This window comes from Salmo salar, chromosome 23 (genome assembly GCF_965601325.2).
Source record: "Salmo salar chromosome 23, fSalSal1, whole genome shotgun sequence".
NCBI lineage: Eukaryota > Metazoa > Chordata > Actinopteri > Salmoniformes > Salmonidae > Salmo > Salmo salar.
Window position 1 is genome coordinate 53876106 of NC_138313.1, and position 15991 is coordinate 53892096.

General features: G+C 43.2%; 1 protein-coding gene across 2 annotated transcripts in view; it reads right to left on the reverse strand.

The window, feature by feature from the left end:
- Positions 1-7495: 7495 nt before the first annotated feature.
- cfap161 (cilia and flagella associated protein 161) overlaps positions 7496-15991 on the reverse strand; it is a 41488-nt gene continuing 32992 nt past the window's right edge. Inside the window, exon 9 of one of the 2 annotated variants that reach the window (XM_045706268.2) lies at positions 7496-7700. In XM_045706268.2, the coding sequence (XP_045562224.1) occupies positions 7562-7700 (139 nt within the window). In that variant the 3' untranslated portion in view covers positions 7496-7561. Of the gene's footprint in view, positions 7701-7988; positions 8302-15991 lie in introns of those variants that run through there. The other variant, XM_082968240.1, reaches the window with a different exon arrangement.

Genomic DNA, 15991 nt, shown 5'->3' on the forward strand with positions numbered 1-15991 from the left:
GAGCCGCTGCAGTGTCCCAGGCATCGAGCAGCTGCAGTGTCCCAGGCATCGAGCAGCTGCAGTGTCCCAGGCAGAGAGCAGCTGCAGTGTCCCAGGCAGAGAGCCGCTGCAGTGTCCCAGGCAGAGAGCAGCTGCAGTGTCCCAGGCAGAGAGCTGCTGCAGTGTCCCAGGCAGAGAGCTGCTGCAGTGTCCAAGGCAGAGAGCCGCTGCAGTGTCCCAGGCATCGAGCAGCTGCAGTGTCCCAGGCATCGAGCAGCTGCAGTGTCCCAGGCAGAGAGCCGCTGCAGTGTCCCAGGCAGAGAGCAGCTGCAGTGTCCCAGGCAGAGAGCAGCTGCAGTGTCCCAGGCAGAGAGCAGCTGCAATGTCCCAGGCAGAGAGCAGCTGCAGTGTCCCAGACAGAGAGCAGCTGCAGTGTCCTTTCCACTGTACTAACCCAGTAACCCTTTCCACTGTACTAACCCAGTAACCCTTTCCACTGTACTAATCCAGTAACCCTTTCCACTGTACTAACCTTTCCACTGTACTAATCCAGTAACCCTTTCCACTGTACTAATCCAGTAACCCTTTCCACTGTACTAACCTTTCCACTGTACTAATCCAGTAACCCTTTCCACTGTACTAATCCAGTAACCCTTTCCACTGTACTAACCCAGTAACCCTTTCCACTGTACTAATCCAGTAACCCTTTCCACTGTACTAATCCAGTAACCCTTTCCACTGTACTAACCTTTCCACTGTACTAATCCAGTAACCCTTTCCACTGTACTAACCCAGTAACCCTTTCCACTGTACTAACCCAGTAACCCTTTCCACTGTACTAATCCAGTAACCCTTTCCACTGTACTAATCCAGTAACCCTTTCCACTGTACTAACCCAGTAACCCTTTCCACTGTACTAACCCAGTAACCCTTTCCACTGTACTAATCCAGTAACCCTTTCCACTGTACTAACCCAGTAACCCTTTCCACTGTACTAATCCAGTAACCCTTTCCACTGTACTAACCCAGTAACCCTTTCCACTGTACTAATCCAGTAACCCTTTCCACTGTACTAATCCAGTAACCCTTTCCACTGTACTAATCCAGTAACCCTTTCCACTGTACTAATCCAGTAACCCTTTCCACTGTACTAACCTTTCCACTGTACTAATCCAGTAACCCTTTCCACTGTACTAACCCAGTAACCCTTTCCACTGTACTAACCCAGTAACCCTTTCCACTGTACTAATCCAGTAACCCTTTCCACTGTACTACTCCAGTAACCCTTTCCACTGTACTAACCCAGTAACCCTTTCCACTGTACTAACCCAGTAACCCTTTCCACTGTACTAATCCAGTAACCCTTTCCACTGTACTAACCCAGTAACCCTTTCCACTGTACTAATCCAGTAACCCTTTCCACTGTACTAACCCAGTAACCCTTTCCACAGTACTAACCCAGTAACCCTTTCCACTGTACTAACCTTTCCACTGTACTAACCCAGTAACCCTTTCCACTGTACTAACCCAGTAACCCTTTCCACTGTACTAATCCAGTAACCCTTTCCACTGTACTAACCCAGTAACCCTTTCCACTGTACTAATCCAGTAACCCTTTCCACTGTACTAACCCAGTAACCCTTTCCACTGTACTAATCCAGTAACCCTTTCCACTGTACTAACCCAGTAACCCTTTCCACAGTACTAATCCAGTAACCCTTTCCACTGTACTAATCCAGTAACCCTTTCCACTGTACTAATCCAGTAACCCTTTCCACTGTACTAATCCAGTAACCCTTTCCACTGTACTAATCCAGTAACCCTTTCCACTGTACTAACCCAGTAACCCTTTCCACTGTACTAATCCAGTAACCCTTTCCACTGTACTAATCCAGTAACCCTTTCCACTGTACTAACCTTTCCACTGTACTAATCCAGTAACCCTTTCCACTGTACTAATCCAGTAACCCTTTCCACTGTACTAATCCAGTAACCCTTTCCACTGTACTAACCCAGTAACCCTTTCCACTGTACTAACCCAGTAACCCTTTCCACTGTACTAATCCAGTAACCCTTTCCACTGTACTAACCTTTCCACTGTACTAATCCAGTAACCCTTTCCACTGTACTAACCCAGTAACCCTTTCCACTGTACTAACCTTTCCACTGTACTAATCCAGTAACCCTTTCCACTGTACTAATCCAGTAACCCTTTCCACTGTACTAACCCAGTAACCCTTTCCACTGTACTAATCCAGTAACCCTTTCCACTGTACTAATCCAGTAACCCTTTCCACTGTACTAACCTTTCCACTGTACTAATCCAGTAACCCTTTCCACTGTACTAACCCAGTAACCCTTTCCACTGTACTAACCCAGTAACCCTTTCCACTGTACTAATCCAGTAACCCTTTCCACTGTACTAATCCAGTAACCCTTTCCACTGTACTAACCCAGTAACCCTTTCCACTGTACTAACCCAGTAACCCTTTCCACTGTACTAATCCAGTAACCCTTTCCACTGTACTAACCCAGTAACCCTTTCCACTGTACTAATCCAGTAACCCTTTCCACTGTACTAACCCAGTAACCCTTTCCACTGTACTAATCCAGTAACCCTTTCCACTGTACTAATCCAGTAACCCTTTCCACTGTACTAATCCAGTAACCCTTTCCACTGTACTAACCTTTCCACTGTACTAATCCAGTAACCCTTTCCACTGTACTAACCCAGTAACCCTTTCCACTGTACTAACCCAGTAACCCTTTCCACTGTACTAATCCAGTAACCCTTTCCACTGTACTAATCCAGTAACCCTTTCCACTGTACTAACCCAGTAACCCTTTCCACTGTACTAACCCAGTAACCCTTTCCACTGTACTAATCCAGTAACCCTTTCCACTGTACTAACCCAGTAACCCTTTCCACTGTACTAATCCAGTAACCCTTTCCACTGTACTAACCCAGTAACCCTTTCCACAGTACTAACCCAGTAACCCTTTCCACTGTACTAACCTTTCCACTGTACTAACCCAGTAACCCTTTCCACTGTACTAACCCAGTAACCCTTTCCACTGTACTAATCCAGTAACCCTTTCCACTGTACTAACCCAGTAACCCTTTCCACTGTACTAATCCAGTAACCCTTTCCACTGTACTAACCCAGTAACCCTTTCCACTGTACTAATCCAGTAACCCTTTCCACTGTACTAACCCAGTAACCCTTTCCACAGTACTAATCCAGTAACCCTTTCCACTGTACTAATCCAGTAACCCTTTCCACTGTACTAATCCAGTAACCCTTTCCACTGTACTAATCCAGTAACCCTTTCCACTGTACTAATCCAGTAACCCTTTCCACTGTACTAACCCAGTAACCCTTTCCACTGTACTAATCCAGTAACCCTTTCCACTGTACTAATCCAGTAACCCTTTCCACTGTACTAACCTTTCCACTGTACTAATCCAGTAACCCTTTCCACTGTACTAATCCAGTAACCCTTTCCACTGTACTAATCCAGTAACCCTTTCCACTGTACTAACCCAGTAACCCTTTCCACTGTACTAACCCAGTAACCCTTTCCACTGTACTAATCCAGTAACCCTTTCCACTGTACTAACCTTTCCACTGTACTAATCCAGTAACCCTTTCCACTGTACTAACCCAGTAACCCTTTCCACTGTACTAACCCAGTAACCCTTTCCACTGTACTAACCTTTCCACAGTACTAACCCAGTAACCCTTTCCACTGTACTAACCTTTCCACTGTACTAACCCAGTAACCCTTTCCACTGTACTAACCCAGTAACCCTTTCCACTGTACTAACCTTTCCACTGTACTAATCCAGTAACCCTTTCCACTGTACTAACCCAGTAACCCTTTCCACTGTACTAACCCAGTAACCCTTTCCACTGTACTAACCTTTCCACTGTACTAACCCAGTAACCCTTTCCACTGTACTAACCCAGTAACCCTTTCCACTGTACTAACCCAGTAACCCTTTCCACTGTACTAACCCAGTAACCCTTTCCACTGTACTAACCTTTCCACTGTACTAATCCAGTAACCCTTTCCACTGTACTAACCCAGTAACCCTTTCCACTGTACTAACCCAGTAACCCTTTCCACTGTACTAACCCAGTAACCCTTTCCACTGTACTAATCCAGTAACCCTTTCCACTGTACTAACCCAGTAACCCTTTCCACTGTACTAACCTTTCCACTGTACTAACCCAGTAACCCTTTCCACTGTACTAACCCAGTAACCCTTTCCACTGTACTAACCTTTCCACTGTACTAATCCAGTAACCCTTTCCACTGTACTAATCCAGTAACCCTTTCCACTGTACTAACCCAGTAACCCTTTCCACTGTACTAACCCAGTAACCCTTTCCACTGTACTAATCCAGTAACCCTTTCCACTGTACTAATCCAGTAACCCTTTACACTGTACTAATCCAGTAACCCTTTCCACTGTACTAACCCAGTAACCCTTTCCACTGTACTAATCCAGTAACCCTTTCCACTGTACTAATCCAGTAACCCTTTCCACTGTACTAATCCAGTAACCCTTTCCACTGTACTAACCCAGTAACCCTTTCCACTGTACTAACCTTTCCACTGTACTAATCCAGTAACCCTTTCCACAGTACTAACCCAGTAACCCTTTCCACTGTACTAATCCAGTAACCCTTTCCACTGTACTAACCCAGTAACCCTTTCCACTGTACTAACCCAGTAACCCTTTCCACTGTACTAATCCAGTAACCCTTTCCACTGTACTAATCCAGTAACCCTTTACACTGTACTAATCCAGTAACCCTTTCCACTGTACTAACCCAGTAACCCTTTCCACTGTACTAATCCAGTAACCCTTTCCACTGTACTAATCCAGTAACCCTTTCCACTGTACTAACCCAGTAACCCTTTCCACTGTACTAACCTTTCCACTGTACTAATCCAGTAACCCTTTCCACTGTACTAACCCAGTAACCCTTTCCACTGTACTAATCCAGTAACCCTTTCCACTGTACTAATCCAGTAACCCTTTCCACTGTACTAACCCAGTAACCCGGTACACTGTACTAACCCAGTAACCCTTTCCACTGTACTAACCTTTCCACTGTACTAATCCAGTAACCCTTTCCACTGTACTAACCCAGTAACCCTTTCCACTGTACTAACCCAGTAACCCTTTCCACTGTACTAACCTTTCCACTGTACTAACCCAGTAACCCTTTCCACTGTACTAATCCAGTAACCCTTTACACTGTACTAACCCAGTAACCCTTTCCACTGTACTAACCCAGTAACCCTTTCCACTGTACTAACCCAGTAACCCTTTCCACAGTACTAATCCAGTAACCCTTTCCACTGTACTAATCCAGTAACCCTTTCCACTGTACTAATCCAGTAACCCTTTCCACTGTACTAACCCAGTAACCCTTTCCACTGTACTAACCCAGTAACCCTTTCCACTGTACTAACCCAGTAACCCTTTCCACTGTACTAATCCAGTAACCCTTTCCACTGTACTAATCCAGTAACCCTTTCCACTGTACTAACCCAGTAACCCTTTCCACTGTACTAATCCAGTAACCCTTTCCACTGTACTAACCCAGTAACCCTTTCCACTGTACTAATCCAGTAACCCTTTCCACTGTACTAACCCAGTAACCCTTTCCACTGTACTAACCTTTCCACTGTACTAACCCAGTAACCCTTTCCACTGTACTAACCCAGTAACCCTTTCCACTGTACTAATCCAGTAACCCTTTCCACTGTACTAATCCAGTAACCCTTTCCACAGTACTAACCCAGTAACCCTTTCCACTGTACTAATCCAGTAACCCTTTCCACAGTACTAATCCAGTAACCCTTTCCACTGTACTAACCCAGTAACCCTTTCCACTGTACTAACCCAGTAACCCTTTCCACTGTACTAACCCAGTAACCCTTTCCACTGTACTAACCCAGTAACCCTTTCCACTGTACTAACCCAGTAACCCTTTCCACTGTACTAACCCAGTAACCCTTTCCACTGTACTAATCCAGTAACCCTTTCCACTGTACTAACCCAGTAACCCTTTCCACTGTACTAACCCAGTAACCCTTTCCACTGTACTAACCTTTCCACTGTACTAACCCAGTAACCCTTTCCACTGTACTAACCCAGTAACCCTTTCCACTGTACTAACCCAGTAACCCTTTCCACAGTACTAATCCAGTAACCCTTTCCACTGTACTAACCCAGTAACCCTTTCCACTGTACTAACCCAGTAACCCTTTCCACTGTACTAATCCAGTAACCCTTTCCACTGTACTAATCCAGTAACCCTTTCCACTGTACTAACCCAGTAACCCTTTCCACTGTACTAACCCAGTAACCCTTTCCACAGTACTAACCCAGTAAACCTTTACACTGTACTAACCCAGTAACCCTTTCCACTGTACTAACCCAGTAACCCTTTCCACTGTACTAACCCAGTAACCCTTTCCACAGTACTAACCCAGTAACCCTTTCCACTGTACTAACCCAGTAACCCTTTCCACTGTACTAACCCAGTAACCCTTTCCACTGTACTAACCTTTCCACTGTACTAACCCAGTAACCCTTTCCACTGTACTAACCCAGTAACCCTTTCCACAGTACTAACCCAGTAACCCTTTCCACTGTACTAATCCAGTAACCCTTTCCACTGTACTAATCCAGTAACCCTTTCCACAGTACTAACCCAGTAACCCTTTCCACTGTACTAATCCAGTAACCCTTTCCACAGTACTAACCCAGTAACCCTTTCCACTGTACTAACCTTTCCACTGTACTAACCCAGTAACCCTTTCCACTGTACTAACCCAGTAACCCTTTCCACAGTACTAACCCAGTAACCCTTTCCACTGTACTAATCCAGTAACCCTTTCCACTGTACTAACCCAGTAACCCTTTCCACTGTACTAATCCAGTAACCCTTTCCACTGTACTAATCCAGTAACCCTTTCCACTGTACTAACCCAGTAACCCTTTCCACAGTACTAACCCAGTAACCCTTTCCACTGTACTAATCCAGTAACCCTTTCCACTGTACTAATCCAGTAACCCTTTCCACAGTACTAACCCAGTAACCCTTTCCACAGTACTAACCCAGTAACCCTTTCCACTGTACTAACCCAGTAACCCTTTCCACTGTACTAACCTTTCCACTGTACTAATCCAGTAACCCTTTCCACTGTACTAATCCAGTAACCCTTTCCACTGTACTAACCCAGTAACCCTTTCCACTGTACTAATCCAGTAACCCTTTCCACTGTACTAATCCAGTAACCCTTTCCACTGTACTAATCCAGTAACCCTTTCCACTGTACTAACCCAGTAACCCTTTCCACTGTACTAATCCAGTAACCCTTTCCACTGTACTAACCCAGTAACCCTTTCCACTGTACTAACCCAGTAACCCTTTCCACTGTACTATGATGACCCCCCTTTATTGTGAGAGCAGTAATAACAACGAGATAATCAGAATCAAACCTTTATTGAGACTTAATATGCCCTGCTGTGTGTGTGTTAAATGCCATTGTGTGTCTATGGGCGGTCCAGTAGAGTAAGCCCGGCCCCTGCAGGGTCAGCGGTCAGCAGCAGCCAATGGTTGATGTCTCGCTCGGCCTTATGGGAGTCCAGGAAGGTGTGGGCTGTCACCTCATATTCTTTACCATACGGAGTCCTGCAGGAATATACAGTATAATATTACTTCTACACTATTACAATACTACTACTACTACTGCCACCTTGTATTATTTGCCATACAGAGTCCTGCAAGAATATACAATATTACTACTACTACAATACGTCAATACTACTACTGCTGTCACCTGGTATTCTTTACCATACGGAGTCCTGCAGGAATATATAATATTACTACTACACTATTACAATAATACTACTACTACAATTGTACTAATACTACACAATGACTATTGTCACATCATATTCTTTACCATGCAGAGTCCTGTTAGAGACAATAATATACAATATTACTACTATACTACTACACTACTGCTACTACTGTCACCTCATATTCTTTACCATGCAGAGTTCTGTTAGACACAATAATACACAATATTACTACTATACTACTGCTACTGCTGTCACCTCATATGCTTTACCATGCGGAGTCCTGTCAGACACAATATTACTACTATACTGCTACACTACTGCTACTGCTGTCACCTCATATGCTTTACCATACGGAGTCCTGTCAGACACAATATTACTACTATACTACTGCTACTGCTGTCACCTCATATGCTTTACCATACGGAGTCCTGTCAGACACAATATTACTACTATACTACTGCTACTGCTGTCACCTCATATGCTTTACCATGCGGAGTCCTGTCAGACACAATATTACTACTATACTACTGCTACTGCTGTCACCTCATATGCTTTACCATGCGGAGTCCTGTCAGACACAATATTACTACTATACTACTGCTACTGCTGTCACCTCATATGCTTTACCATGCGGAGTCCTGTCAGACACAATATTACTACTATACTACTGCTACTGCTGTCACCTCATATGCTTTACCATGCGGAGTCCTGTCAGACACAATATTACTACTATACTGCTACAATCCTGCTACTGCTGTCACCTCATATGCTTTACCATGCGGAGTCCTGTCAGACACAATATTACTACTATACTGCTACAATCCTGCTACTGCTGTCACCTCATATGCTTTACCATGCGGAGTCCTGTCAGACACAATATTACTACTATACTGCTACAATCCTGCTACTGCTGTCACCTCATATGCTTTACCATGCGGAGTCCTGTCAGACACAATATTACTACTATACTACTGCTACTGCTGTCACCTCATATGCTTTACCATGCGGAGTCCTGTCAGACACAATATTACTACTATACTGCTACAATCCTGTGCCTCTAAAATTGAAGATGCTTTTCATAACAACAATGGAAAGAGATAGTTCATGTTTTTTTCCAATCTCAAAGCAGACAGATTTGAACAGTAAATGATCAACACATTGAAAGGGTGGCCTCTTATCTTGTTATCTGGATAGGTTAAAAACTGAGTTTCAAACAGCACATACAATTTGTATCTCAAAAGTTGGGTTTTTATTTCAGGAATAACTCCTGTTTCTTTATGTGTCAGGAAAGACCTAATGTGCAAAGGTATTTTCTATCTGTGCTAGATGACGGTGGTATAGATTTACATGTGTCATGACGTGACCCTTTCTGGGTGTAGATCGTGGCTTCCCCCTCACTCACTCTCTCCTAAACCCAGGTTCTGTTATCTCAGGTCTTAAATTCCCCGGCGGAGACTCTCTCCCACTGGTCATGCAGAGAGAGAGACCACAGAGTGAACAAAGGATTTCACGTGGACGAAGTCCTCAATCCCCAAAATGGGAAAATTATACTATATGTCCACTTGTAAGAATGTGGGAAGGGTCCGTGGACACTTAAGGGACAGTTATGTTGAGTGTGTTTCATTTGGTGACCTCATGAAGGACAGAAAACACACATAACTATATCTCTGAATGTGTACATTTCTCAATTATGGTTTTTGCATCTAATTATTGTATAATTTGAATGAGTAAAGATGAAACTATTTGTTAAATGATGTGATGCTAAACCTTTAATGTGAGAGAATTGTATTCCCTTTAAAGTTTAACTAAGTCATTGGCCCGCCCCCGTGACCACAGACATGATCTGGCATCATGGAACCGTCCTCTTCTACTGTTACGAATAAAAGCCCCTCCTGAGGAAATCCTCTTCAGACTAAGCAAACCCACAGCGTGAGCTGTGATTGCGAATAGTTAAGATCACGCATACCTCGGTGGAAGCGGAGGTGGCACAGGTTTGTGTACCAAGACTAAGCAAACCCACAGCGTGAGCTGTGATTGCGTTGGTTGTTGAATTCCTAACCATACCACGTGGAGCATTGGCTACACGGCTGGAAATGGTTCAACTCTGAGACGATCGATCCCTTCAGAATAAGAGCACATCTTAGATACTAATTACTAGTCTGCAGCTAGAAATGATGTAAACCTGGGATGCGAAGACCGACAACCGCCGAAACATCTACTCTATGAGATCATTTCTGAATGGTTCTCTGAAGTATCCACTCTAACCGCGAAATACTTTGATCTTCAGGGAAACAGAAAGAGAGAGAGAGACTCGGATGAACTCTCCAGCAGACAGACCGGATTCCAACAGAGAAGACAACAATGACACACCGTAAATATGTACTTGCAATTGTTCTCTAATGAGCGGCCAATCATGTGCGAAGGATTAGCATTTCAATGTATATAATTATTGGCTGTGTAATGAATCCATTTTGTCTTTCCCGCTCTTTCTCAGTCCACACCCCCTTCCCTTCGTCCACCAAGCCGTCATATCGGTTTAGCCCACTAGGGTATCTTCCCCATAATTTTTAGTAACCAATATCAACTGTTTGTGCATTTCTGTGATTATTTAGTTAGTAAATAAATGATTAAGCCAACTGGTGTATGGATGATTTATAGTAAAGGCTGGGTTCGTGCAGATAACCAAGAATTTACGACGTTCAGATAACCAAGAATTTACGACGTTCAGATGAGATTGACGTGAGGTAAAGAATAATTCATTAATAGAAGACTAATTGATCAGATATTAAAATATCTGAAGAGTTATATTCGGAAAAGCATTACTGTAATCTTAAGATTTTCCGTGGTGCCCCGACTTCCTAGTTAATAAAATGTACATTATTAGTTTAATCATTTAATAATAATTACAGAGAATCGATTTGATAAAATAACAGTTTTCACCTTTAATGATGCCAAAGACACAACACATGCAAGCCTCAGCCAGCCTCCTTAAGATACTGGACACTGTGTATCACAAGTCACTTAGATTTAGAACTAATGCAAGAACACTCATCCATCACTGTGATATACACAACATGGTGAGGTGGCCCTACCTTCCAACAAGAAGCCTGAAACACTGGTACATATTTTGTGCTTGGATTATTGCCTACTTATCTGTGCTCCTCACTTACAAAGTCATCACACACATATGGTCACCGTTCTCAGCTGTAACTATGGTTCCTAAGGTTAAGGTTAGAACAGAAAATTGCAAAAATATAATTTCCCTATAATGCTTCTTGGTCTTGGAACAACCTGCACTTTAAAACTGGCAGAGAGGATATCACTTGTTGAGTTTAAAGTTCTGATAGAGGAATATGTTGTTGACCACTGGATTGTTTTTCATGTATTGTATTGTGCTCCCTATGTATAGTTGGAGCCGGAAGTTTAAATACACCTTAGCCAAATACATTTAAACTCAGTTTTTCACAATTCCTGACATTTAATCCTAGTAAAAATGTCCTGTCTTAGGTCAGTTGGGATCACCACTTTATTTTAAGAATGTGAAATGTCAGAATAATAGTAGTGAGAATGATTTATTTCAGTTTTTATTTCTTTCATCACATTCCCAGTGGGTCAGAAGTTTACATACACTCAATTAGTATTTGGTAGCATTGCCTTTAAATTGTTTAACTTGGGTCAAACGTTTTGGGAAGCCTTCCACAAGCTTCCCACATTAAGTTGGGTGGATTCTGGCCCATTCCCCCTGACAGAGCTGGTGTAACTGAGTCAGGTTTGTAGGCCTCCTTGCTCGCACACACTTTTTCAGTTCTGCTCACAAATTTTCTATAGGGTTAAGGTCAGGGCTTTGTGATAGCCACTCCAATACCTTGACTTTGTTGTCCTTAAGACATTTTGCCACAACTTTGGAGGTATGCTTGGGGTCATTGTCCATTTGGAAGACCCATTTGCGACCAAGCTTTAACTTCCCTACTGATGTCTTGAGATGTTACTTCAATATATCCACATAATTTTCCTGCCTCCTGATGCCATCTATTTTGTGAAGTGCACCTGTCCCTCCTGCAGCAAAGCACCCCCACAACATGATGCTGCCACCCCTGTGCTTCACGGTGTTGTCATGACGTTGGCCTGTGGGTAAGGTTTATAACCCCCCCATAAATACCTTTCTCCCTCCCTTCCTTCCCTCTCTGACTCTACTGAAGGACTCTTGAATAGCCTTTGTTAAACATAGAGAGTCTGGGAACATCAAACAAGTGGGGGGAAAGGAACCATATTTCGGTAATAGAACCAGTTGAAAATATGCGTTGGTACTTAATGAATATGATGTCATTTCGGTTGTCATCTGAGACATTATGACTGATGACAGGACGACATAAACTGTATCTGGGAAAGTCTACACATTCTAGTTATCAGATTCACATGGAATTGTTGTGCAATTTAAATGTTTGAATATGAAACTATTTGTGAAAAGATTAAATGTAATTTTAGCTTCCAAATGAGAGAATTGGGTTTTCATAAGGTTAGAGCCCTGCTCAATCAGTGGCCCGCCCCTGTGAAGAGACATGGGTTATAAACTATGAAACACACCCTTCTCTCCCTCCACTATATAAGCCCTTGATGAAAATGTAACCTCCTGTTCCGGGTACGTGAGGCCTTCAGCCTCTGCGTTAAAAGGACTCAGATAATAAGCTGTTCCTGGTACATTAGGGCGACGGTCTGATGTCAGAAGGATTCAGATAATAACTACAGAACTAAGCCAACCTCAGCGTGAGCTTTGGTTGCGAATGGTATGAACTTTGAACTCTTATTCACTACAGAAGCGATACCTCCTAGCCGTTGAGTTAGCAGCGGCCGCTGTAAACATGGGCTAGGAAAGGACGGACGACGTATCCAGTCTAACACACAACGACGATACTACAACGTATACAATTTACCACCAGAGACATTCTTCCGAGGACAGGAAGATCTCTGTTGGGTAACACGGCCAGTATCTATGACCAACCTACCGAAGCGCAGCTCAGAGTAAATATTTATTGCATTTTCCTTTTCCAAATGGGCGGTAATTTAGAATGCATAAGATTCTGTATTTACCAAAGCTTAGCTTCTCCCTTTGTTCCTCAGTCTTCCCGCTCTTTCACTCAAACCCAACCTCCTTTCCTTTGTGTAACCAGCCGTCATGTCGGCTCCGTCCACCAGGGACGTTTTCTGTATGACATAATTAGCATTCTGTGTATATCTAATTCTGTGTGATTAATTAGGTATTTAGTAAATAAATAATTAAACCCAATTTTGTGTTGCTGATTCAACTTGTTAGCCAGGGTTCGTGAAGATAACCAAGAATTTACAACTTTCAGATGAGACTGAAATAAAGTGACGATTAATATTGACTGCTATTGATGTAAAATATTACTATGTCTTTCAGAGTTTATTCAGAAGATAACAGCTCTATAAACACTCTTTCGTGGTGCCCCGACTTTCTAGTTAATTACATTTACATGATTAGCTCAATCAGGTAATATTAATTACAGAGAAAGGATTTTATAGAATAGCATGTCATATCACTTAATCCGGCATAGCCAAAGACACGACAGTGTTCTTCGGCTTGCAAGCATCCCCCTTTTTCCTCCAAACATAACGATGGTCATTATGGCCAAACAGTTATATTTTTGTTTCATCAGACCAGAGGACATTTCTCCAAAAAGTATGATCTTTGTCCCCATGTGCAGTTGCAAACCGTAGTCTGGCTTTTTTTATGGCATTTTTGGAGCAGTGGCTTCTTCCTTGCTGAGCGGCTTTCAGGTTATGTCGATATAGGACTCATTTTACAGTGGATATAGATACTTTTATACCTGTTTCCTCCAGCATCTTCATAAGGTCCTTTGCTGTTGTTCTGGGATTGATTTGCACTTTTTGCACTAAAGTACGTTCATCTCTAGGAGACAGAACGCGTCTCCTTCCTGAGCGGTATGACGGCGGCGTGGTCCCAAGGTGTTTATACTTGTGTACTATTGTTTGTACAAATGAACGTGGTACCTTCAGGCGTTTGGAAATTGCTCCCAAGGATGAATTTGGGGAGGTCTACAACTTCATTTCTGAGGTCTTGGCTGATTTCTTTTGATTTTCCCATGATGTCAAGCAAAGAGGCACTGAGTTTGAAGGTAGGCCTTGAAATACATCCACAGGTACACCTCCAATTGACTCAAATTATGTCAATTAGCCTATCAGAAGCTTCGACATAATTTTCTGGAATTTTCTAAGCTGTTTAAAGGCACAGTCAACTTGGTGTATGTAAACTTCTGACCCAATGGAATTGTGATAGTGAATTATAAGTGAAATAATCTGTCTATAAACAATTGTTGGAAAAATGACTTGTGTCATGCAAAGTAGATGTCCTAACTACTTGCCAAAACTATAGTTTGTTAAGAATACATTTGTGGAGTGGTTGAAACACGAGTTTTAATGACTCCAACCTCAGTGGATGTAAACGACTCCAACCTCAGGGGATGTAAACGACTCCAACCTCAGGGGATGTAAACGACTCCAACCTCAGGGGATGTAAACGACTCCAACCTCAGGGGATGTAAACGACTCCAACCTCAGGGGATGTAAATGACTCCAACCTCAGGGGATGTAAATGACTCCAACCTCAGTGGATGTAAACGACTCCAACCTCAGGGGATGTAAATGACTCCAACCTCAGGGGATGTAAACGACTCCAACCTCAGGGGATGTAAATGACTCCAACCTCAGTGGATGTAAACGACTCCAACCTCAGTGTATGTAAACTTCAGACTTCAACTGTACACGCTGACTACCTCCTGCTGACCTCTTGACCTCTTGGCCAGGTCCACCTCGCAAAAGAGGTTTGCAACCTCAAAAGTATTTTACTGATTTAAATAAAAAATACTACTATGTACTACTACTACTGCTTTCTCGTATTTTTTACCATACAGAGTTATGCTAGACGCAATAATACACAATGTTACAACTGTAGTATACTAGCTACCACTATTAAATCCAATCAAATGTTATTAGTCACATGCGCCGAATACAACAGGTGTAGACCTTACAGTGAAATGCTGAATACAACAGGTGTAGTAGACCTTACAGTGAAATGTTGAATACAACAGGTGTAGACCTTACAGTGAAATGCTGAATACAACAGGTGTAGACCTTACAGTGAAATGCTTACTTACGAGCCCCTAACCAACAATACATAAACAAAAAATACAGATAAGAAATAAAAGTAACAAGTAATTAAAGAGCAGCAGTAAAATAACAATAGCAAGACTATATACAGGGGGAACCGGTTAGTCAAGGTAATATGTACATGTAGGTAGAAATATTAAAGTGACTATGCATAGATAATAACAGAGTAGCAGCAGCGTAGAAGGGAGGGGGGGGGGCAATGTCTTATGGCTTGGGGGTAGAAGCTGTTTAGAAGCCTCTTGGACCTAGACTTGGCGCTCCGGTACCACTTGCCGTGCGGGAGCAGAGAGAACAGTCTATGACTAGGGTGGCTGGAGTCTAACAATTTTTAGGGCCTTCCTCTGACACTGCCTGGTATAGAGGTCCTGGATGGCAGGAAGCTTGGCCCCAGTGATGTACTGGGCCGTACGCACTACCCTCTGTAGTGCCTTGCGGTCAGCAGTCGAGCAGTTGCCATACCAGGCAGTGATGCAACCAGTCAGGATGCTCTCGATGGTGCAGCTGTAGAACCTTTTGAGGATCTGAGGACTCATGCCAAATCTTTTCAGTCTCCTGAGGGGGAAAAGGTTTTGTCGTGCCCTCTTCCCGACTGTCTTGGTGTGTTTGGACCATGTTAGTTTGTTGGTGATATGGACACCAAAGAACTTGAAGCTCTCAACCTGCTCCACTGCAGCCCCGTTGATGAGAATGGGGGCGTGCTCAGTCCTCTTTTTCCTGTAGTCCACAATTATCTCCTTTGTCTTGATCACGTTGTGGGAGAGATTGTTGTCCTGGTACCACACGGCCAGGTCTCTGACCTCCCTCTAGGCTGTCTTGTTGTTGTCGGTGATCAGGCCTCCCACTGTTGTGTCATTGGCAAACTTCATGATGGTGTTGGAGTCGTGCCTGGCCATGCAGTCATGAGTGAACAGG